This window comes from Epinephelus moara, chromosome 20 (genome assembly GCF_006386435.1).
Source record: "Epinephelus moara isolate mb chromosome 20, YSFRI_EMoa_1.0, whole genome shotgun sequence".
In the NCBI taxonomy this organism is placed as follows: domain Eukaryota; kingdom Metazoa; phylum Chordata; class Actinopteri; order Perciformes; family Serranidae; genus Epinephelus; species Epinephelus moara.
Window position 1 is genome coordinate 18,552,670 of NC_065525.1, and position 26,364 is coordinate 18,579,033.

Below are 26,364 nucleotides of genomic sequence, written 5' to 3' on the forward strand. Positions count from 1 at the left end.
AATATTTTTCTGGAATGCACCGATGAAGCATATTAAACAGGCACTCTAGCTGTTTAGTAATGCAGTTATTGTGGGACTCAAAATTATGTCACAATTGAAACAACAGAGGTCGGGATATCTTACTTTTATTTGTGTAGGCCAAGCTTCAAAAGCACTTCGTCGTTCACTCCCCACAATGCAACCAATAGTATCTTAATGTTTAACCTCTCCTTGCCTGGTTAACGAAAACATTTTTCAAACTCCACACCCCATGTTTGTAATTCAGGCTCTCTGTTATTCATTTACAGTCTCCAGGCCCCAAGCTGAGATAATCCTGATTGCATCACCATGACATCATTACAGTTGCTTTCTCACAGTTGATAAACCTCCTCCAGAGCCACAGAGGACCCTACAATTATAGCAGTAGTAGTGGTACCATACGACGAGTACACTTGTAAACGTCCAGTGTGTATGATTTAAGGGGATACATTGGCAGGAATATAACATAATAAGTACGTTGTCTCTAGTGTATAACCACCTGAAAAAAAGAATTGTTTAGTCTTCGTTATCTTAGAATGATCTGTTTATGTCTGCATAGGAAGCGGGACCACCTCTATGGAGATCGCCGTGATGCACACTGGCTCAAGACAGGGCTATTCACATTTTTTGCATCGACCATTGTAAGAAGCCCCACAGTGACAAGAGTATTGGAAAAACACATATTTTTTAAAAAGTGAAACTGCCTTATTCAGTGTTTAAATCACTGGGTCTGTTTGTTTTGGAGAGGAAGAGACCTCTGCAGATAATTCAGCTCACGGTAAAAACCTCCTGAAGGTCTGAATCTTAGGTTATCAGAGAAAAAAAGTGAGCACAGATTAGCAGGTGCTAGGCTAATGGCCTATCTCCGACATGCCAAACAGTGTCGGGGAAACACTGATTTGTAATCTGACACTGCTTCATTCATTGGTTTTACCACTTTAAATCACTGGAGTCTGTTTGTTTTGGAGAGGAGAAGACCTTTGCAAACAATTCGGCACACAGTAAAAACCTCCTGAAAGCCTGGATCAGAAAAAATGTGAGCACATATTAGCAGGTCTGTTTGTTTTAGAAAGGGAGTGACCTCTGCCAATAATTCAGCTCCCAGTAAAAATCTCATGAACAATGAACACTGAAGGAATCCTAAACGCAAGAAGTTTCAGCTGGTTGCAACCAATCCTCATCTCTAGATGCCACTAAATCCCCCTAAACTGTACACACTGGACCTTTAATACTTTGCCACCACTGGCTGTAGGAGCAGTACAGTAGCTGCAGTTTAAACTGTCATGACTTCTAGGGGGAGGGGCAGTACATCATTAAACAGACCATGCCTTCTGGTGCACATGACATGAGACAGATTACTATTATTGGAAATGGCTGTCGTGTGAGACTCACTGCAGTTCTCCTCGTCACTCCCGTCGGGACAGTCACTGAAGCCGTTGCAGCGGAAGCGTCCGATGATGCAGTGGACGCCATTAGCGCAGGCGAAGAATGTAGGGGCGCACTTTGACTTGACCTTAGCTAAGGACAGATGGGAGGAGAGGGGGGAAGTGGTGGAAAGAAAAACAATGGATTAGTCTGTGGATGATGTAGAGATGATGCAGCACTTCTTAATGCTCAACATGATGTTTTATGACATAAGGAACCTTGGCTGTTGCACTTAGGAAGAGAGGGACCCACGACTAAGGCCGGCTAAGTTTTCCCAATGTTTTTATGGTAGAAACATAACAGACACAACTGTATGTTCTTGAAATTACAAACCCTTTAACCATTAAGCATTGTACAGGATTTAAACAGTCAGCTGCTTTGTTACAGAGACCAATTAGTTCTCAGCTCATTTTGTTCTGTAATGCTTATCTTTGCGTTCTCTCAAGTATGACAAGTAAAGGCTAAGATCCTGAGCACAAAGTACTGATAGGGGAAGAAAACAAGTTAATGACAAAGACAAAGGGAGCAAATCGTGTGGGAGAGTGTTTGTATGGATTCTGCCATTGATCAGCCTAAGCAGGCCACGGGTCTTATCTCCCAGGACAGGCCTGACTGAGACTGAGTGACGAGCCTGCAGAACATCAATGCCTGGCATCCTCCGTTTAGCACTAGCCCCTAGTTTTAACTCAAACACATTGATCTTCCCTGGCAGAAGGAGAAAAACAAGATTGCAGGTAGATGCAGGCAAAGACATCAGAAAACAAAGGACCTCGCTTTAGCTCGATTGCCGTGAAGTTAGAATTTTAAAGTCTGACGGCAGCAAAAAAAGACATTCAAAAGACAGTGTGCTCCAGCCGTTGGAATTTACAGTTTATAATAATGGGCCACAGCTGTGTGAAATACAGTATCGTCCCTGAGACCTCTGTTTCTCCACTCTGGCCATTGTTAAACTGCTCATGGATTATTCCTTTCCAGAAATTTGCATTATAATACAAGCTTAAACTTGTAAATTTGGCTTTGTGTGAGAGCTGCTCCTGCTGTAATCGTACTTATTGGAGACAGAGAATGGGAAAAGCTACCAAATTACGCCTTAGACATTATTGTGATACTAGTTAAAGCAGACTAGAAGTTAATGCCAGTGAGGGAACAGCATTACAAACATTTTAAACATTACAGAACAACAAAAGGATGGAACAACCCACACACTCAAACACACACACAGGGAGGGGGAGAGTGAGTGGGCATGCTAGACATCTCAAAGCAAGCCACCAAACAGTCTTTCTGTTTTTTCTCTCTCGACTGAATACAAAGGGTGGAATTGGCCTGCTCATAGGTTGGCATTGTGCCGTCTCAAATGCCAGGGGCGCACATTTTTCCCTCTACAATATATTGTGGTAGGCTGATTTATGAGCTCTTTCAAGCTGCCGCGATTATGTGTAGCGAGGGGTGGGGTGCTGGGCATAACAACCACGAGGGTTTGGAGCGCCCGTCTCCAGGATGAAATGTAATCCGCTGAACATGGGAGGAAGCTGGGATAGCGCCCGATCTCTGTGTCTATAGTCTGGGAAGCCTTTGTTTACCTGGACAGCAGAGGCCCTAACTACCCAAAGCTCATTTCGTATGGTATATCACATTCATTAGAGTCCAGGGAGGAAAACATGGCTTGGAGCTGGAGCAACACATAAAAGAAAAGACACAAAAATATGCTTCTGTAGAAAGGGGGGGTTTCTTGAAATTCATCAGGCCACAAACAAAGGCAATAACATAATATTACACTCCATTTATTTTACATGTCTTGGACTTTGCTTCTGCTCCTTTTGATTCATGCCTATTGTGAGAAATAAAGCAAACATGTTCTGGCCTTGTGGATAAAAACAAAGTTTCTTTTTTGGAGGATGCAACTTTCTTCTTCTCAGCATGGACATGGATCCTGACATGCTTTTGTTCATTTGCTTGGCAGGCTTGGCTCGAAGGACAGCCCTGTTATTGCTCTGAGATCCCTCATTCACTCCCCTCCCTCATCCGAATCCTCATTACCACTTCTACTGCTGGCAGGATTCATCTGACCCAGTGTTTGTGCTCTAAATTAGCTCAAAAGTCACATGAAGGGCGAGCTCATGAAGGGAGTCGTGGGTGGGAGAGACAGCACTGGTTGGAAGGATAGAGCTAATGTGCTTAGCTGTATTCTGGGGATGCGTGGCCCTTTATAGCTTTAGCTGAGCAGTTTTTCGGAGCAAGAGGAGGAAAAATTAATTAGAAGGAGCAAGTTGGGGGTGGAAGACAACGTTAAAAAACACAAACTTATTATGTTTCCTTTGATAATCCTGTGAGGACGTCCTGCTTTATTTCAGGTCTGGGACTTGAAATTCAGGTAGTGCTGATTCATTTCCGCACCTCTGCCTTCCTCCGCAGCCGATAACCATACATCTTATCCAGTTTTCATCCCTCCTGTCATCGCTGTGTTTCTAGGTTTGAACTGCGTTAGTTCCGTGCCAAATTCTCCTTCTCTTCTCTGAGCCTTTGTAGAAGTTGTTTACGAAAAGCAGGCAGGGTGTTGGGCAGCTTCCAAACTTAGTTCCAGTGTTCAGCTGAGCAGCACAAATGAAAACGAATGAGGTTAGCAGTCGAGCTCGATTCCTTGAGGTAAGACTATCACTAGCAGAAAAACATGGTTGGATCACACCGGAACGCACAGTTGGAGGACACACAAACAAAGGCACGAATACACACACACACACACACACACACACACACATGCCTCTCTCTCTCTCTCTGTTTTAGCGTCTCCTGCACAATTACACACACACACACACACACACAAACACACACTAAACTGAGGTACCTGTTATGACACCTGCCTGAAATTTCTTCCGCAAGAACATTTCTAATTAAGGATACTAAACTGTACTTTCTCCAAACATTCATACCTCATTTGTTTTATTTTCATGGATTTAAAATAATAACAACAACAAAAATCAAATGTTTCTTTCTAAAGTAAAATAAAGTTCAAATCTAGGCCAGGGAGCGGAGCACAGTGGCATATTTTGGGTTCAAGAGTAAATCATTTCATAATCTAAAATGAAGATGAAACAGAATACTACCGTTTGTCTCTTCTCCCGCCGTCTTTATCTACCCCGCGGCTTCGGCATTCATGTCAGGCTGAATCTGACAGCACAACTCCTGTTGCAGAAAGTGTGCTTTGCTCTTCCCCCCAATATGCACCTCTCTGCCCTTCTCCACACTTCTCCCCTTTTCTCCCGCTCCTCACTTCCCCAGAGAACCGAATAACTTGTTCGGCACAGGTAGGCTTGGTCGTGATGGGCATGCATGATTGACAGAGTGAGGAGAGAGACTGGAGGAAAGAGACTAACAAGAAAAATAAATAAATAAAAAAACAGCACGAGTGGAGTGAGTGGGAGAGAAAAGAGGCCTGCAAAACAGCTGAGGACTTCAAAGGTTTCTCTGACCTTGTTGGGCATTTCTTAGGGGAGGAAATCAATAGGTAATGGAGTCAGGATGTAAGCAAGGAGGCCAAGGGTAGTTTCAGTCTAGAGGGCTCCGGGATCAAAATAATCATTCCGTGCGTTTCACTGTCTAAGCCCACCTTGCTAGCTGTACAATACAATAACCATCCATGTGCAGGAAGAGGCATCGCTACATTAGAGAACTGCCTTCATCTCAAGGGCCGAGCATTTACGGGCCACTGGAGTTCTGCAGAGCCATCCAACTGCGTGCTTGATGAGGAAGCAAGTGCGGCTCGTATACCATAAGGCGGGCGCAAGTGCAAAAATATCAGCAATATTTCAACACCTCCCGATAAAAGGGGAGGGAAGCAAGGGCATATAGTGAGAGAGCAGCGAGTGATCTGTCAGATAATAGCCCCGCTTCAATATTCATCATAGAAAGCAACGTGCTGCAAAAATTGCCTTGTTTGAGCTGGTAGCGGCTGACGTTGTATTGTAATACGACAGGGCCGCATTTCGTATTCCTTTGAAGATTTCCGAGCAATCATTTTTGCCTAATTTGTGACTATCGATCGGAGAAGGATAGCATTCAATCTAAAAAGAGAAAACTGGAAGAGGAAAAAAGACAGCAGGAGACAGAATCAGAGTAAGAGACTGTATGTAAGACCCTAATCAATATTTCATCCCTGTTCCTTGGTATTAATTACAGCAACTCATTGATCAGTCAGCCATTAAGCACATGGGATGCACCAGACTCGGTCCTATTAAACCTCCCTCTGCTTTCCTAACTTTTCCTGCTATTAGTGCTTCATTTTCTCTTCATTTTTTTCTCCTCCCTTTTCTTTTCGCTCTCTTGGGCTACAACAACACATGCACACACACACACACACACACACACACACACACACACTGAGACATGCTCCAATCCTCCAACACCTCCAATCCCACCTGCTTTTTCTTCCACCGTGTCCTCCTAACAGTACACACCCACACAAAGACATAAATACAAACACACTCTGGGGCAAAGAACACCTATGCACAATGAAGCCGAGCGTGAATAGTAGACAGCCAAAGAACAAAAACATATCTGTCAGCGGTATATGGCTCTTTTGTGTTCGAGTCAGTGCATTGGTCAATGTTCTTATCGCATAAACGCACACTCCTAATCTTAGCAACCCCTTCCCTACACATGGTGGGTTTGAGGAATTGGCAGCATTGTGAGCCTCGATATCTAAATCACAACCGATCTGTCTCAGGAGTCCTTTTAGCTATTTCCACCCCTGCTGTCTAGGAGAACTTTGTTGTTGATAAGCATTTAGCGGCTCCTTTTGAACTCAATATCTCGTGGGCATTTTGTGGAGGTCAGTACACAGAAAAACAAAAAGCACCACTGATGTTGCTCCAGGCTTTGGCTGTGTTATGACTGCAGAAAGCAATAATGTGATAATATTCCAGTAATCCAATGAACTGAATTCATTTTGCTTCCGAATGTTGTGAAGAGCTAACAGGATCAATAAACAGTGCATCGGGTAATGAAAACATCAAATGGCTTTATCCCTCTTTGTTATGAAGTATTAATAGACTTTTAAACTAACTGACAAAACATCAGCCCCCGTGTGTGGGCCTCCAGCATGCTGTCCTTCCTGTGCGGCTGCCAGTGATTGAATGAAGCAGGACAGGAGTAAGAGTCGCTGGACAGTGTAGAGCTAGGCAGGCGGTATGGGGTAAATCAAAAATCACAATATTCTTTCACCAAATACCTCAATATTGATCAGTGATTACTGAAAGTGATTAGCGACCTGGCTGCTCCTCCATTAAAACAGTTCATACAGCTGCGCTCGGACAATGGGAGGACATCTAGGACGACCAACAGAGGTGACTGTGCAGTACAGCACAGGTCTACTGAGTTTGGTAGATCAGTCTTCTTTGTTAGAGCTACAAACTATTGGAACCACATGAGATAAGACGGTGCAACAGCTTTGTTGGTTTAAAATTTAAGATGAAATCATGGTTAGTCAACCCAATCATGAACCCATCACACATGAACTCAAAAACCTGATCTAACATTAGGAAATCTTGTTATATCTTAAATGTTGTAGCTGTATTGTTGTTGCTGTTGTTAAAGTTGCATTACCCTGATGTTGTGTTGTCTTGCTATTGTGTTATAGTGAGACAAAATCTGTTTCAGTTGTTACTACCTGTCATGCTTAGGCCTCTGTGGTCAATATGTGGAACGTCTGATACCCAGTTTTTGTACCCCTACGTTCACCTTTCAGGGTACCCCACCTATAAAGGAGTGTCTCCTGCCTTATCGCTCCCCTTTTGCTGTTGTGCTCTGTGGGAGAGGTAAACGACATTGCTCTTGTGGTAATTTCTGTGTTTTAGCACTGTTGAGATATGTTTATAACTTCATTTTATGCTAACATAATCTTGTGTCGCTTAATTTGTGCAGGGGCTGGAGTTTGTATGGTTGTGTATGACAGAAGATTTTTGTTTAGCCACTCGTTTTTAGGTATGTTTTCTGTGTTTCATTGTGCTTAATTGAATGTAACATGGCACCCTATTGCTGTTGTGCTCTGTGGGAGAGGGGGCTGGAGTTTGTATGGTTGTGTTTGACGATGGATTTTTGTTTTGCCACTTGTCAGGCATAAATGGAGATCGCCTCTGAAGATATCCACGCTCTGGGCCTCTTTATATCTACACAACGCAGACAACACTAGAGTCTACCAGTTACATATCTTCTATTTTGTGATTGTGCTTTTTATATAATAGTGTCTTTTATCAGGTAAATTATTCTCTGTTTCCTGCCCAGGGACTACAGATGGAAATTAGCTTATGGCTAACTGCAGCTAAGTAACTGTACTGTCCCTGTTAAATGAATAAAAAATAAATAAAAAACTATAAAGTTGACTATTGGTGCTTTCACAAAATATCTACACAATGAGATTTCTGACAAATAATCATCAGTAATGTGGATATAATGACTAATAGGCAAGTCTGGTAAGTTCAGAAAACTGCATCACTTTAACACAGCTTTAAAATCAGCAGAGGACAACACTTACGATATTGCGATATCCAATCTCATATCAGAACACTAACATGATATCAATATATTGCTGAACCCTAGTACAGTGCATTCCATATAATGTACAAATACGCCAGGTTGCAGCACATCTTAGAAAGTAAATTAAGTTTGCTTAGTGGCACAAGTGACAGAATATGTCCATGTTTGGTGAATATCCCCTCATAAAGAGTTTTGTTGAAAGCCAGACTGTGTAACTTTTGCTGAGCAGCACTACTGTGGCCACAAGTGTCAATTAAAGAATGATGGTAGTTGCTGAAATGTGTAGCTCAAGTACGCAGAAGTCATGAAGTCAGCGAACTGACTCTGCAGTGTCAGTTACACAGCAATAGGCATTTCTCACAGCAGACATTCTGACTTGCAGGGAAAGCACAGGTGTTACTAATAACACTAATGATGGCTCTGTTCTGTTCAAGTGCCCCTGTGACAGTGAGCAAGCATGCAGGATACACGGATCCTGAAACCAAAGCACCTAAATGGAATCCAGTCATCATTCATTTTATTATTTACACATGTATCAATCCTACTGTGATATGTCAAAATGCCTTCTGTGAGAAAGGCCCATGGTCGTCCAGAGTGTGCTAACACTGGCTACCATTAGCTGCTGGTTATATCAGACCAAAAATGGCTGTTGCAGTAAAAAACTCCAGAGTGTACTGAACTGAGCAATGGCTCATTTTATTGCTTATGAATTAAACGTCTCATTTGATGTGGAAGATTCTGTTATTTCTTTTTTTTTTTTTTAAGTTTCACAGTCTCGCTTTAGAGCCTGAATGGCTAAAATGATCCACTATTTCAAAAGAAAAAGAGAACTGAAGTCAGGGGAAAAGTTTTTTATCTACCCCATAATATTTATTACTGGGTGACTCATCAGATTTATCTTGTGACCCCACAGAGAGGTCTCAGTGTGTCCTCATACAACTGTTTGTATAAAATCCTGCAAAATTGCTCATACAATGGTTCATATGGTATGTAACCAATTAGCACCCCATGAATTATGCTATTTACTTAACCTAAAGTTATATGGGGCCTCCCTAGTGTAGTGGTTAGAGCACTCTTCTTCCACGGGGAAGGTCCAGGGTTCAAATCCTGCTGGGGTCGACATCAGCAAAGGTATGCAGTCGCCACCGCCAAAACAAATGGGATCAGATTAATCTGAGCCAAGTCCTCAATGAGGGCGCATCCCCAGCCCGTCATAGACAGGAAGTTCCAGACGTAATAGCAGATTCAAATTCAACCTAAAGTTATGTACTTAATATAAAACTACTTATGTTAGGCTTAGTCAAGTAAAGTTACTTTAATTAGGTTTAGGAAAAGAGACACCTTAAAATAGCTCAATGTTCACTTGGTCTTCATGGTTCCAAACACCGGTCTCCTTGGTGTAAGTCTTGTGTTGTCTGACCCATCCATCGCCCCAACCTACCTCATAACACAGACTTTCAGTCTTTATAGTACCTCCTTCTTTACTCCCGCATTGGTCACGTGATCACCAGCAATACAAGAATTACTGGCTCATTATTATGTGGGTTATGAGGAGAGCATGAGAACAACCTGGGGGTCTCGACCACTAGGTTGGGAAGCATTGCGCTTAAAGGGGGCTTTAATGTATTCTTATGAAGAAAATGTTGATTGCACAATGTAACGTCTATAGAATAATGACACCATCTACAGTTAGACTGGTTCCCTATAAGTCATGGTTTCACTATGCAATTCTTTCTGCCACTGGATATGATCTCCCTGGAAAATGAAGGCCTGATTTATGGCACAAAGGAAGTGCATCAACCATTTTGCAACCAAGACAAAAAGAGGATAGCACTTTTGTTTGTTATCGATAGCTATCCACAGTCACCAAAGAGTATCAGTGTAACTTTTTTGCAGTTACTAGTAGAAATGGAAGACAGTGGAACAACGAAAGTAAGTGTGGAAACTGTGCTAGGCTCTGCGGAAAATGGAAAGCAATCCGGTTATCTTTGCAACAGCAGCACCAACAATACACCACTTTAAAACATTGTACAGAAAAGGGAGGCTCAGCCAGCAATATCCTGCTTGTAACTTGAAAGCCATGATTACAGGCAATGTCATTTACATATTGAGCAAGTGGCAAGACAGGCACATTAGCCTTGATTAAAGACATGCAAACTATTTTTGCGTGAGCAGAATACAGAAGGATGAGCAGCCCTTCTGTGCTGTGCTCTGATTGTTGTTCTTTAAGAGTTACTGGCTTGCTGATGGTCCTCCTAAGCTGAACGCAGAGGTAAAGTTGAAGAATTCTGAATACATGTTTTCCTCCTCGCTGAGAGGCCATGGCCTCCGCCTGCAGGACTGCTAGTTCAGAACAGTCATTTCTGTGAAATGTGCTTCTCTGTATTTTCTCCCTCTCCCAACTGTTCCCCTCGTCTTTGATTCCCCACTTCTTGCTTTATACATCATGTCCACTCACCCTTTCGGCCCCACTACGCATCTCTCCACTCTCGCCTGCTCATGCCCTGCCCAGACAAGGGCAAAGAGGCTAATCCTGGCTCTGAGGCCCAGTAAGCTCAGTCAGCTCTCCTCCTTCTCTCCTCTGTCAGGATCCATTTTGTCTAACACTCTCCCAGGCTGTCGTTATGGACACCAGAGAGCAGGGTGGTACTTTTGACCTCTTTGTGTGAGGAATTAGTCAGCAGCCTGTCTCTGAATCATTGCTTGAAAACGCTTCAGACCTGCCAACACATATACATACAAGCACATCCACGTAAGGCAGATGCTCAATCCTGGAGACACTATAAGAACGACTGATATGTTTTTATCGAAAATTCAGTTATGCGGTGCAAAGCAGAGGTTACACTAAAAAAAAAAAGAATCGGACTTGATTAAAACGATCTGTAGGGGGGTCCTGGCCTTGCGCAGCAGGACAGTAATACAATAAACTGCATCTTTAATGCAATAAGACTCAAGCTGGAGATATTGCGTCTCTTCTCTCAGCACAGACTGTTATTCAAGAGCCAGCAAAAACTATTTACATGACTCAAGTTGACCCTTGTGCTGGAGGGGACCGGAAGAACAAACAAACAAGAGAGGAGCAGTGGGGCTTGGGAGGAAAGGAGAAGGCTGTCTTTTCTAGGTGAATAAACATTCCCCTGACCAAAAGAGGGACAATTCCTGGCCTATGAGGCATAGCAGACTGGGACACATCTACAATGAGTAAATAAATAAAGGAGAGCAAATGCAGGCCAGGTTTGCATGATTCTATCCTGACCTTCTTCACCCTCCGATAGCACTGGAATAAAAATACACTCAGGTCAACACAAAAAGCAGAAAGAAGTTTATTTCTGCTGGTGAAAAATGAAAATCTGCCAGACGGTGTCATCTTGAGTTCATGTGTGGGCGGTTTGGTCTTGGGATGCACTGTACTGATTGGACCAATATATCCCAGTATGTGCGAGCGAGTGTGCTTTGCAAAACTGTTCAAGTTTTACAGATTTCAAACAGATTCAACACAAAATTGATATCTACGTGTTCCAGCAAGTAATTTGCAAATCCAAATTGATTTGTTCTCCTTGGTGATTCCCCGTTAGCTACATGGATTCAAAAAACAAAATTCTCAATAATGAGACACCAGGGAGATGTCACCACATACAGTATGACCTTTACCTCGGGCTCTGCATAAGTATTCCTTGGATCAGAGACACCCACATCAGCACAATCTGCTGGCTAAACAGCATGGGCTTACAGGGGATCTACTCTCTAACTACAGCTGTTTTATGGTGCAAATGTACATGCTAAAAATAGAGACTGGATCTGGAGCAAAAGATGTGGCAGAGGATTTTATAGGTTCACATCATAGACTGTATATAAAATGGACATTGTGTCTCCACTTCCTCCCACTATACAAAAAAATAAGCCATAGTAGCCTATCCCTGATATGGCCACTGTCATGCTGCACTGGTGATGTCATTTGGAGCTAACACTTGAACAAACACCATCGGTTTAGAACTACCTAAAGTGACAGGAACCATCTTTGTAAAAAATTTGACTTGTCCCACGTCCCATTTGCTAACATGGAGGGTCGGGGTTAATGACCTTTTACTGCAGCCAGCCACTAGGGGGTGATCGAGATGCTTTGGCTTCACTTTGAGTAGCTGTCACGTTGTCCATCTTTGTTACACAGTCACACACAATGTTACATATATGCATCCATCCATCCATTTTCATCCACTTATCTAGGGCCAGGTTGCGGGAGCAGCAGGCCAAGCAAAGCACCCCAGACATCCCTCTCCCCAGCAACGCTTTCCAGCTCCTCCTGGGGGACCCCAAGGCGTACCCAGGCCAGAATGCCTACATATATTTACATATATACTATATAGCACGCAACTGGTGGGTCGCGGGTCCATTCTAAAAGGACCTCAAGTGACTTGCGAACATGTCAAATTCCTAAAAATACACTTCATTTTTGAAGTACAGTGAATTCCTGGCACAAGCTTTTATTTTAAAGTGCCATTTCCTGCTGTAAAGTGAGTGACTAACGGACAGCTACATGACAGAGACAGCAAACTAGCTTCAGAACATGGCCAAACCCAAGTATGAAGCTGAATGTATTTAACTGTGTGGACCTTGAACTAATGACTGAATAAGGAGAATAAGGAGAATAATGACTAAGGAGAAATCTGGACCAGGTGGGAACCACTGCTATATAGTATGTAGGGACAACAGTTGAAAACTAAATTAAATTAAAAATTAGCCTTTAGCTAACACTGGCACATTTACAGAAATGTTTATTGATGAGCACTCTCCCTGTAAAAATAACATCAGAAATAAAGAAATAAATGTGTGCTGTGTTTGTGCTACTTAAAAATTAACTAATTAAGGTAAAAAAGTGGTCAAAGAAAAGCTGCAAACCTCCTGACAGAGGCCACCTGCTCATATTACTGAGGAGAGGAAATTCAATATCCTGTGATGGTCAACACTGCTCTGCCTCCATGGTAATGACTGATTGCAAAGGACAGTGGCCAGACACCATCAGATACACTGTCTGATTTCCAACTTGGTTATATAAAGGTGAAAAAAAAGAAGTTGGTCTAATAGCAATATCCCATTAAATGAAAGTATTTTTTACTATTTTCTGAGAAGTCTGCATTGAAACACACCGTTCATGGAGCCCAATGACAGAAGGAGAATAAACTAAGTCAACAAACTGTCTTTCAAGTTGGTAAATTTACCATCTCCCTCTGTTAAATATATATATATTTAACTGTGAGTGTGTGTGTTTTCTTAGAGGGGGGTGTCTAATTATGATTCTGCTTGCAGAGAATACAGTACTGCAGTCTCAAAGCTTCCAGGCATTGTGTTCTCCTCAGATAATAGACATCCAGACAGAACTCCTGCTGTAGCCACCATAATGAGTCCTCCTCTCTACCTCCTCTCTTTCCCTGACTCCCTTGTCTTCCCCCCTCCCTCCGCCTGTCTGTCTGTCCCTGTAGAGCCCCTAATGGAGCCAGAGGTCTGTGTGGGGATTTTTGTGAAACAGTCGCCGGAGATATCGACTGACAACTAGCCATCTATTTGAGGATAATAAGGCCCACTTATGCCAGAGCAGATAATGTAGACGTCGACAACAAACACAAATAGTCCTCTGACAAGCGGAGAGGCAAGGCTGAGTGTGATGCTTTATGATAACTTGCTTTTTATCTTTAGCGGTATAGCATGTAGTGTCAGCAGCAGACAAAAAGTTTTGCTCGTCTGTGGGTTCAAAGTGAGAAGTACTCGAGTTGGATTTGATTGAGGGTGTAGCAAACTGACACACGAACTGCGTGATTTGATTAAACAGGAACACTTAATGTATTTTGATCCTGATGCAATTAGTCCAAATGTACTGGAATATTATGTTTCTCAGTCTGACAGTTGCTGACAGTTTAAGGCCATTGAGTGATTAGAATTTGGGGCACAATACCTATCCATCTTAGTAGTGTAAGACTTTCTGTAAGTTACAGTTACCGGGAGAAGTGAAGGTTTACTAAAGAATATTGTCTAGGACACCACTAGAAATGTTCCACAATATACATATATATATATATATATATATATATATATATTATATATATACACTCATATATAATTTAAAGTGACCCGGAAGATTGATGACTGCAAAGTTTGGCTATGCGTGCTGTGTGTGTGTCCGGATATGTGTGCTGGCATGCCATGGGACACAACTTTGTCAAGAGTAGTCTGCCTGTTCCCTGAGCTGCCAACAAGAGAGAACAGTGAGAGAAGTGACTGCTGGAGGAGGACAGGAGGAGAAAAGAAGAAAATGAGAGGAGTGACAGAATAGAGAAAAAAAACCATATGTGATTTTTTTAGCAGGGAATTAGCTTTGTGAAAAAAATAAAATAAAAATCTCTGCAACAAGAGGGTTATGCTTTTCTAATTGGAAACAAGTCTCTGTGAAGCAAATTACAAGCCAAAAGCCAAAAATCATCAGATGAGATAGGCGCGGAGAGGAGTGAAAATGGGAGTGTGAGACGGTTAGAGAGATGAATATATGGGGAGATGGGGGTTTCCATTCAGTGTGGCCAGGCCTCAAAGTCAATCTTCATCAGCAATCCCATCTTTGTGTGGAGCTCTGGCTGAGACGGGAGGGGGAAGAGGAGGAGCAGCGGACCAGAAAGATCAAAGCTGACTAAAAGTGAGGATCAAAACTGAACTATTACTGTAGCCTTACAGTAGAATTATGCATGCGCTACTATTTCTACACGCAGACGTAATCGGCCTTTGCTTTGATGGTATTAAGTTGTGCCCTGGTGCTAAACTGAGGCCGTGGGTCTGGCGGGGAGGAGGAGGGGTGCACGCTTGTGGGGGGAGAGGCAAGGATTGAGGAAGGAAGTTCATTTAAGTTGGCAGAGAATTAGGCTTAAATGGCCCTTATGGCTCTTTGTGTAGGGATGGGAGAATGTTAGATAGCGAGAGGAGTTCAGGAGTTGAGAGGACATGACATGACTCTAAATAGGCTATCTGGCTTCATTGCTTTAAAGCACAGCTAAGGGCTGGAGAAAAAAAAGAGAAAAGGATTTGATAATGGAGTCTAAACTGGACTTACGACAGCCTTTCTCGTCGCTCTTGTCAAAGCAGTCGGGCAATCCGTCGCACTGCCACCCACCTGGGACACACTTCCCATCTCCGCACATAAAATTTCCAGGGATGTTGCACTCGGTGGTGAAGTTATTCCCTGGGAGCAGCTGGCTCTCTGATTGATAAACAGATAGGACGACACAGGAAGGGAGAGACAGGAGGACAACAAGAAAGATTATTACAATCTGACTCCATAAAGAAATTAAACAGGTGGGGGGATATTGCATTGCAGCGATATTCATCAACCCAGTCAAAATGGAAGAACAAGTTATTATCTCCGTTCTCTAAAGATAGAAAAATAATAAAGGCAGTGGCTCTCTTTAAAAAGCTATATCAATCTACGGGCAAATAAACAGAGGACGATCTCATGAATACAAAAGCAGAGGAGGTCATTCAGTGTTAACAGTATTGTGGGTGTATGCGTCAAGTTTAGAGCTGGGCAGTATCATAATCGGGCAGATAAGGAAACAAACACCAAAGAAGGCTCACATACAAACAAAGCACATATTTATGTCTTGGACACAGATGCACAGATACGCACAAACACACCAGAAATAAACGCATTCAGCAGAAAGCATGTGCCCCGAGCTCGTTCGGGGCATTTCTAGTTGACGCAGTGCAGCTGCGGCATAATGGGCTGGAATGTGAAACATGGCCTTTTGGCTGAGGTTTGACACTATGCGGAGAGCAGTTTAGCTCGTAAACAAAACTATAGGGCGGTAATGAGGAGTTCCGGGCAGACCTGGGAACACTTTCATGCTGCAGTGCTGAAACTGGGTTCAGCTGGTATAGGCCACTTCATTACACTTAAGAGCAGGACGCAGGAGTTGTACCTGCTGCCAAGAGGTGTAGACTTTTAAGCCTTAAGTGACTATGTGGTTAACCAGTAAAGTGACTGACTGGGTCGCACTCTATATTTCTCTTTCTTACGAGGCTCCAATTGTGAAGAGCAGTGATGTGAAAATAAAAAAAGGTGCTACACTGAACAGTTTTCTCATGTCCATACTATCATTACTAACTGACCATTCAAACATAAGGTTGCAAAGAGATTGAACATAAGACAACATGCTACTTCTTTTCTTTTGATATTTCAAAATAAAGCAGATAAATGAATTCACGTTGTGCAGCGTTTGTTTGCTCTATTTAATCATCACACAGACACATTCTTGATGAGGCAGTATTCATTACTTAGGGATCCATTGTACTATGGTACAAATATGAAACATTTGACCTTTAAGTGTTTGTGAATTCATAACAAGAGCTCACAGGTTCACAGTTAGTTGATATTCACTTAGTAGACGTTGCCAGCTCCCAGAGTACAGCTGACACATTGAAATCATCACTTCTTACATCATCCCTCTACTGCTGCCCTTTTACTGCAGCAGGTTGTGGAAACCATGTATAGATCCTCACATAAATGAGACGGCACGACCCCTCTGATCCTCTGTGGGGATGATGCAAACCTCTCTTTTGTCTCTTGCAATATACAGAAGGGGAAGTGAGGGATAAAGAGAAAAGGCTCTTGTAATTTATGAAGGCTGGAAAGCTTTCCAATTATCAGTTCTTATTGGTGGGAGAACCTGCCAAACGCAATTGTCGATGACTACATGGCATGCAATGAATATTGTTGCATAATATTGATTACTTCCTTCGCACAACTGACTGTTTTGTGCCTACTTTTTAGTTTTACCTGTGTAGTGTAATACTGTTTGTCAGTAACAGCAATCCCAAACAGGGGCAGAACATATACTGTAGAGTTCAGCCCAAACCTAGGGAGGTCTAGGGGCCATGAGATTTTTTTTTCAGCTAAATGCACTATTTTTTCAAGCTATATAAGAAACCAGAATGCATAAAAATCTGTACATCACCGAGGAAAAACATATGTTGGAGTATATTGTTGTTTTACTGTTTTGGAGGATATTGTCATTATACTATGTTGGAGTATATTGTTGTTTTACTGTGTTGGAGTATATTGTTGTTAGATTATGTTGGAGTATATTGGCGTATAGTATGTTGGAGTATATTGTTGTATACTATGTTGGAGTATATTGTTGTATACTATGTTGGAGTATATTGTTGATATACTATGTTGGAGTATATTGTTGTATACTATGTTGGAGTATATTGTTGTTATACTGTGTTGGAGTATATTGTTGTATACTATGTTGGAGTATATTGTTGTTTTACTGTGTTGGAGTATATTGTTCTTATACCATGTTAGAGTATATTGGCGTATACTATGTTGGAGTATATTGTTGTTTTACTGTGTTGAAGTATATTGTTGTATACTATGTTAGAGTATATTGGCGTATACTATGTTGAAGTATGTTGTTGATATACTATGTTGGAGTATATTGTTGTATACTATGTTAGAGTATACTGTTGTTATACTATGTTAGAGTTTATTGGCGTATACTATGTTGAAGTATGTTGTTGTTATACCATGTTGGAGTATATTGTTATTATACTATGTTGGAGTATATTGTCGTTATACTATTAGAGTATATTGGCATATACTATGTTGAAGTATATTGTTGATATACTATGTTGGAGTAAATTGTTGTTATACTATGTTGGAGTATATTGTCGTATACTATGTTGGAGTATATTGTTGTTATACCATGTTGGAATATATTGTTATTATACTATGTTGGAGTATATTGTTGTACTATGTTGGAGTAAATTGTTGTTATACTATGTTGGAGTATATTGTCGTATACTATGTTGGAGTATATTGTCGTATACCATGTTGGAGTATATTGTTGTATACTATGTTGGAGTATATTGTTGTTATACTATGTTAGAGTATATTGGCGTATACTATGTTGAAGTATGTCGTTGTTATACCATGTTGGAATATATTGTTATTATACTATAATGGAGTATATTGTTGTTATACCATTAGAGTATATTGGTGTATACTATGTTAAAGTATATTGTTGATAAACTATGTTGGAGTATATTGTTGTACTATGTTGGAGTATATTGTTGTTATACTATGTTAGAGTATATTGGCGTATACTATGTTGAAGTATGTTGTTGTTATACCATGTTGGAATATATTGTTATTATACTATGTTGGAGTATATTGTTGTTATACTATTAGAGTATATTGGCGTATACTATGTTGAAGTATATTGTTGATATACTATGTTGGAGTATGTTGTTGTACTATGTTGGAGTATATTGTTGTTATACCATGTTGGAGTAAATTGTTGTTATACTATGTTGGAGTATATTATCATATACTATGTTGGAGTATATTGTTGTTATACCATGTTGGAGTATATTGTTGTATACTATGTTGGAGTATATTGTTGTATACTATGTTGGAGTATATTGTTGTTATACTATGTTGGAGTATATTTTTGTTATACTATGTCGGAGTATATTGTTACACTACGTTGGAGTATATTGTTGTTGTACTATGTTGGAGTATATTGTTGTTATACTGTGTTGGAGTATAGTTCTCAAAATGAATGTTTAGCTGACATATCTGTGACACTTAAAATCAAAATAATCTTGACTGCTCTGATTGCAAATTAAGGCAGAGTAAATAAAGTCTGCAATAATTTGAATTGAATATTAGACCGTCAGAAGAACATTTACTCAATTATTATTGATTTACCTAGAGAATAGCATAGTAGAATAAACAACATAAAACATGGGCATATATTATTATCTGAATGACAGATTCAGGTAATTATTTATGCCCGCCTCTGCCTCTGATCCCAGTGGTGGCGCAGAGACCATTGTTTCTAGACAGCAATTTACCATGGTGAGTCATCCAGGTATATGGGGAAACAACCAAATGTCAATTCTTTGCTATCTATCTTTGAAAACACCACCATCTTCACACAATCTCCCCTAGCTCATCCCCTCCAGTCCTCTTTCTGCAAAAGGGACCTACACAGAGATGCATACTTTAGTGAGAAATAGAGAGGAGGGGAACATCGACACAGTAAAGTTAGAAGGTTATTTCACATATACAAGGTAGATATTCCAAATCAGAAACGACTCTCTTGCTTACCGGCTGAATCTGACCATTATGTGTTTACTTCTCACACTCTGTATGCTATGGATTCCTCAGCAGCCAGCAGCCTTTATGAGGGTTTACAGACCCACAGTCGTATACACAAACAAGTGTGATTGGGGCCACTCAATGTCGACAAAACAACTAAACAAAATGCTATGTAAATGTCCATTCAGACGCACAAAGAACGAGCGTAGGAGGGAGCTGTGTAAAAATGGCTTCAAAGAGCTGGCGGTTCGAGAGGCATCAGGTTAATTGGAGAGTTGCTTTGAGAGCATGAGAGAGAAAGAGAGGTAGCACAGAGAGAGGGCGGTATGTGTTGTGTGTGTGTTTGAGAGACGGCCAAAAGGAGTGAATAAAGAAGGTTGACAGACAGCTCATCTTTTCCCATGAGTCTCTGACACTGCCAATAGCGAACCTTTGCAGCACTTCTTGCATCCAGGTTCCTCTTTTGGCAGGCTTGACACATCTTATTGCAATACCCCTGTCATTCTATCGATGGAGTACAGCGGTTTACCGTTGAGGTAATGAACATACCCACCTCATTACCACGGTAAGTGTGGCTACACAGCTCACTACTGACTGTTCTATGAGCTTGTTAGCAGAATAATAACACACTGCTGTTCTCTGTGGGCACTGCAAAGCTCCCAAGGTCACCTGGGGAACTTGAATGGACATGACAGCATCTATGCACGGTGACTCACTCATTTATCCTATATGCTTTTAACTATTATGTTGTGGACATTATGCACAGCTGCACAAAACTGCTGTGTACAACTGTGGTCACACAGTGGTTGTGTGAGGGAGAACCGGAGGAGATAAGGCTGGGATGACGCTGGATGTCTGTGTATCTTGCTGGGGGAAGTGTAGACCAATTACTCAGGGTAAATATTGACTATACTATCCTTGCCTCTGCACACCCACCCTCTGCCTCCCACCCTTTCCCCACCCTCCACCATGCCTGTGTCCACTAAGGCCCTATTTAGACTGTTAAATCACAGACCGTGGAATCTTTCAGGCATCAGCTGGATACTTTTTTTAATTAGCATTTACATTTGCGCTCTTTCTGAGAAGTTTCACCGGTTCACTCGGGGTGAGATTCTTCCCTCTCTTGTCCTCCCAGCTGCTGTTGCTGTTACTGTATATATAGCATGCACCTCTCTTACCTCAATTATAATTTGAAACAAAAAACGAACTCCCAGCATAAACACGAGTCTAATTTCCCAGTGGTTCTGAATAATACTCCAATCACATTTGGAATATTTTTTTTTTCAATATTTTCCAACAGCAAAAATCATCCCTAATGCAATCGTTCCCCGCCTCATGTTGAGTCATAAGTGACATGCAATATGAGCACGACTGCTGTGCTGTGTTGGATTATATTCAGAACATAAGGGCACTAATGAAAGCAAACATTTCTCATATTTATGCAAGGTTTAAAAATCCCTCCAGATATTTTTAAGACCCACAAAAAGTTCAATTACCTTGCTCAAAATTCTCATAATTACATCTACTCCCTCTCCGTCATTAGAAATCCAGATCTATGAATATGCAAGTACGTCTTGTTTGATAAGCTAAATTGCAGAACACAAGATCTGTCCTCCTTCACTGACAGGTTCATTCTCAGTCTAGGTGCACTCCACAAGTGTTCACATCACACCTCTGTAAGTTGCATACTGGACCATCACTGGCCTCTAGGTGACTTACAATGTCACAAAGTCTGGCTTGTTTGTTATTAGATTTAAGGTGAACATAGAGTAACCTTGCTCCCTAAGCAGAATGTGAAAACATCCTTCTAGTGTCACGCTCTGCACATACATCATTGTGCACAGTGAAGGTCAAACAACCAAGAGAAGTAACAAAAAGTAAATCAGATTTTAAAGGTGCCCTGTGCAATTTTTGACCACCAGCAGTGCTGTGCACGCATGAGAGTGGCATGACACACCTTCCTGCTTCCAACTTCAAGCTATTCCTCTGTTTTTGGTGGCACTGCAGAAAGACACCTAGTAATGTGCCTGCAAAAACAAAGGAAAGAAATCACTGAAGACAGATGTAAACAACCTGGATTAAAAATATCCCAAAAATTTGAAGGAAGCCGTTCAACATATTTGTCAGGTGAGTAACAATTTAAGTACAAAAGAAAAAAAAAAAGTTAATTTAGATGAAACCTCTTCAGGGCATCTTTAATCAAATCAGGCTTTTCTGGGTTAACGCGAGGAATAACTCATCCCACATTAAAATAAAATCATGAAATTAAAATGTTACAGATGAGTCTGGTTCTTGATGTCTGAGTGTCTCTTGAGTATTTGAGTTTTATATTTATTTTAAAAGGTGATTACTTTTCACATAAGTGGAATTGAAAAGATCAGTGCATCCACAATCTCTTAAAAGGCTTGTCAATTATTCAATATCTTTGACCACTGTTGCCCATTTGAATGAGCAAAAAATTAAGGCAAAGCATAAATGGCAAGCTTCCAACTGTTATTTCATGATTTTCCATGGGTACACTTCATACATAATGACTCTGGAAATGGCAGCCTGGAGACTTCAGTAGACCCTAAGCAATCCTCTGAATATGCAGACATGGGCTGCGCAGAGCAGCAAAGCCTAGCCACCCACGGGAATATTTTTATACCAAATGTCAGTATGCTGCCTGAACAATGGACAGCTAATTTGGTAATCAAATCTATATTACTGTCAACAGAGTCAATTGAAAATTTATAATAAAGCTTGAAGCATACAAAAATGGCTAAGGCTGTAATGGTTCGTGTATTTATACTGAATCATCATGGTCCAGGAGGGCATGGTCTGGTGCACAGAGCCACATGCAAAATACATGGCACTGGTGCAAGTAATGTGGAACCAAAGTTCACAAGCGCAAGCTCCGCTGGTGAGACTTTTAGTGGTTAGCAAAAAATGCTGAGGCACAACAAGCTGATTAGCATGTGGGTGAGTCATACTATGGTGAGTGCAAATGAAACACCAGAGTGAGATGAAAGACCCATCTGTGGGTTTCTGGTCGGCTACATCAGCAACAAGGAAAGAGTTGTATAGAGGACGGTGTGTTGCCGTATCTCCACCACTGTATGTGAATGGAAACACATCGAACATGCTAATATGCTAACATTTGGGGCGGCAGTAGCTCAGTCAGTTGGGAACCGGAGAGTCACCTATTGAAGTCCCCGTCCGGACCAAATATGGAGCGTGGACTGGTAGCTGGAGAGGTGCCAGTTTACCTCCTGGGCTCTGCCGGGGTGCCCTTGAGTAAGGCACCGAACTCCCCCAACCGCTCGGGGCGCCTGTCCATGAGCAGCCCCCTCACTCTGACATCTCTCCACTTAGTGCATGTATAGGTCCTGTTTGTGCATGTGTGTGTATTTGTACCTGTGTGTAATTGACAACAAGAAATGCTTTTCATTCTTGACCTGTTGCTTTTAGAAGTGTTTGCTTAGTGTTCCTACAGTGTCTGTCTGATGTTCTGTATAATGTTCCTTATCTTTATAATGAAAATAGTTTACCAAAGTTGCCAGTGGGCAAAATGCTCTCAGTCCCCAGCAAGAGAATTTTGGCACCAAACTGTGAATTTTGTGTGCCATTACATCCCCAATGGCTTTCCTTAAAGACCCTCCTGGGTATGTCTGGATGTAACTGCAGCTACAATACTCTCCCAGTTCAAGGAGACAGAGAGAAGCACTGTGTGGTGGTGGGGAGGACCAAAAAAGATGCCATGATGAGTCAACACAACAGCATGTAGAGAAACATGTAAAGAGTTTCAGCTCACTGAGGACATGGAGAGGTAATGAGCAGATGAAGGGGAATAGATGAGAAGGGAGGGAAGATGAAGATTCAGTTGGACGTGAAGTCACATGGAACATGTACAGTATGGAGTGAAGAAAAAGGTAGAGGAGAAATAAAAAAAGGAACAGTGACTTGGACAGTAATATCATTTTCTACTCTCTGATTCCTGGTAATAGCCACCCTAAGCAAGTTCTATTCCCTGTGCTGTGCGCATGAAAGGTCAGTGATATAAATCTATATCTGAGATGACTATTGGCTTGGCTGTTACTGCTTTAACCCCATCTTCCTCAGCAGGCTTAGATATCTGACCTGCATTGATTAGCCCTCGGTGAAAGGTTGAGCCTCGGATTGAAACAGCACCAGAAAATTGATTGAGCTGCCTTTGTATACTTTGTAAGCTACAGTAAAAGTCAAAGTAATACTAATGCTACAGGAGAGGTATCACAATAAAATGTTTATCGATGGGAGGAGTTCTCCAGAGGAAAAACAAAGTTGGCTGTCCTTAGAAATAATCACACATTCTCTTCACCTTCAGCAACATTTACCAGAGGCTATTTGTCCTCAATAACAAAACATAGTGCGTAAAACGGTCTCAAAAGAGCAAGTCAAGTTGCATTACAGCCTGATAATGTCAATACAAACATGGACGGCAAGGTCTGCTTGTATTAGAGGATAAGGGAGGAGCGAATCGATATGGACTAGCTGTGAACAAAAACTAGCTTTTTCGGGGTTCAAGGATAGAAACTTATTTTTCAATTACACACCACTTTTAATGGGCTGGCCATACAAAAAGGCTGTGAAGCGCAGCGGGTGGTGGAGGTGATTTGGCTGTCTCTTTCATTGTGTGTGTGTGGCAGACAGACAGAGAGAGAAAGAAAGGGCTTCCCAGAGAGGGGAAAAAGATTCTCCATCCTGTTCCTTCAGCTCACTGAAGCGTCCAGTATAAATAAGCGCAAGTGTAAAGAACCTGGTCTGCATCAATTAAAGACACCCTACGGACAGACAGACACACAGGCAGGGCAGCATAAGCACAGAGCAACAGAGCAAGCGAGGGCCTAATGGGGAGAGATGGAGAAAAGGGCAGTCATGCATGACGAAAAAGACAGTAAAACCCGAATAATAGTGGCCGCAGTTAGGCCTGTGCCTCTTTCAGCTGTTGTTCAGCCTTTTCCAGCCTCTAACAGCCACATGGAAACTGTTTCTGTCAATCTGTGTGTTTTCCAGGGAAAGAGGCCACAGGCTTCATCACCTGCTATGTGGTCGCATTATTAGTGGTGTCAGCTCCTCACGGTTGTATCCATGACAACAATGCTAAATGAGCAAAACCCGCTGTGTTAATTTTAAAGTTAATTCTAAAGCGAGAACACAGCACTTAAGAGAGGCGAAGGTAAAGGTAGATTACCATAATTAGAAACATTTCACATCAACAAATGCACGCCAGGCTCACTGATGTCAGTCAATAACCAAATCCCCATAAAATCCACATCGGAGTGCAAATACCTCACGAAGAAAACACAAAACAAAAGCAGATTACGAATGCAATTAGGCTTTAAAAAAGTGCAGAATCAAAAGTCATTAAGCAGATCTGAAGCCATGGAAGGCAAATGACTCTTACTCACATTGCTCACTAAATAGAAAAATAGGAAATGGGAATGAGCAGAATAACAGCATGTCAGTAGGGGAAGTAAATCAAAGTTCTGTTTCGGTTTTTTGATGAATAAAGGGGGTACATGCTTTATAAATAAACCACAGGAAATCTGGGATAATTAGAAGAAAACGAAATAATAGATGCTGGGTTACTGGGTGTGTACATGGCATTGAGTGTAAAAGCGTCAACATGCACTGTATGTGATTGTAGCATCACTGCTGGTGGGCTGCAGATAATTCTTCCCTTAACCTCCAATATTTCTCAACAATAGATTAGTTGTTGTCAACCTTTTTCGTGTCAAGAAATTCTAAATGGATACACATTAGGTCACGGACCCCCATTTAATAAGATTTTGCTTCCTTTCTGAAAAGATTTTGGTTGTTAGTTATGATTAAGACCAGAATTCTGTAGTTGTCAACTATATTTGAGGGGATAATCGTAGAGGAAGTGAAACCTAGCGAACTGAATTAATTAAACCATTCGCCATTTTTCTGGGAACACCCTGGATATCTCTCAAGGACCCCCAGTCAAGAACCGCTGATCTAGTTTTAGCCAATACTGGACTATATTACTGGGTAGAAGTACCCTGGAAATCCAGAGTTCTCGCGAGAGCACAATTTGAATTTGCTCACCGAGTCACTCTGGCAATCAGTAATGATGCTCATTACCCATGCCCTTGTAGCCGAGCTGCACCAATCACATCGGTGTATCTGATATAGGCGGGCCAGAGGCGAGCTAAACAGATGACAACAGTGCTGCGACGACGAAGTCCGGAATCAGTCAGTAAACATTGCAAGATGGCTACGGATGAACACAATCAGTCAGTAAACATTGCAAGATGGCTACGGATGAACACCAGCTGTTTGAAACGGCTTTGGGCGCTACAATGAACGAGTTAGACTTGGCTTTTTCTCTAAAAGAGGAACAGAAGACGGCGCTCGAATCTTTTCTTTGCAAGAAGGACGTTTTTGCTGTTTTGCTGACCGGATACAGCAAGAGTCTAATCTACCGGTTAGTTCCGCTGGTAGTGTTCTGGATATGTCACCCCGTGTATTGTTCTGATTGGTTGTAGTGTTATCCAGTTGCGTGCAGTGATATTTACAAATGCATGCTTGGTGCCACCCCTCGAGTTGGGCCATTTTCATTACTCATGGCCAGACCGTACATCTTTCCAGATTTGGGTCTGGATTTCCAGGCTAGGGTAGAAGAAACTTCAACCTAAATTTGTGAATAATTTCCTGCTATACATCAAAATAACAAGCCACTGCTATAAGATTTACCATCAAGCTACAGTAATAACAATAAGGGCTTTATAATCTAAGACACATGCCTTTATTTGTCATGTATGCACAATACCTAATTTCCATTTGTTCCAGTTTTACCGTACACACAATGCTGCATCTTGTTTAATATCATTCTGTGTATATTGTGGTATGACTCCATGGTATACTCAATATGTAGGCCATATCTTTAACTATAGCTTTTAATGTGCATCACACTCCAAAAATAAGGCTTCCTCATAAGAGAAAAACAGTCATGGGGTTGATGTGTGAGTCAGCCTTCCTGCCGGAGCCTCCGTTGTTCCCACAGTAGAGGAGCGTGGATATGAGAGGCCAACACAGCTGACATCTTCCCTGCTCCATTTTCTTCTGATACGCTTCTGACATCAACGTGACAACAGGATCCGAGCACTAACCACAAGTCCAACCCCAAGGCATTTTTGTAAATTCAAATTCCAATTTTAGTCTTTTTAATTTTTACATTTATTTCACACAGTCATTTATTCTACATT

At 41.5% G+C, this 26,364-nt stretch overlaps 1 protein-coding gene across 1 annotated transcript in view; it reads right to left on the reverse strand.

The window, feature by feature from the left end:
- ldlrad3 (low density lipoprotein receptor class A domain containing 3) overlaps nt 1-26,364 on the reverse strand; it is a 91,293-nt gene that overhangs the window by 38,923 nt on the left and 26,006 nt on the right. The window contains exons 2-3 of the mRNA XM_050073753.1: nt 15,062-15,208; nt 1,411-1,536 (exon numbers count right to left, since the gene is read on the reverse strand). Of these exons, the coding sequence (XP_049929710.1) occupies nt 1,411-1,536; nt 15,062-15,208 (273 nt within the window). The remainder of the gene's footprint in view (nt 1-1,410; nt 1,537-15,061; nt 15,209-26,364) is intronic.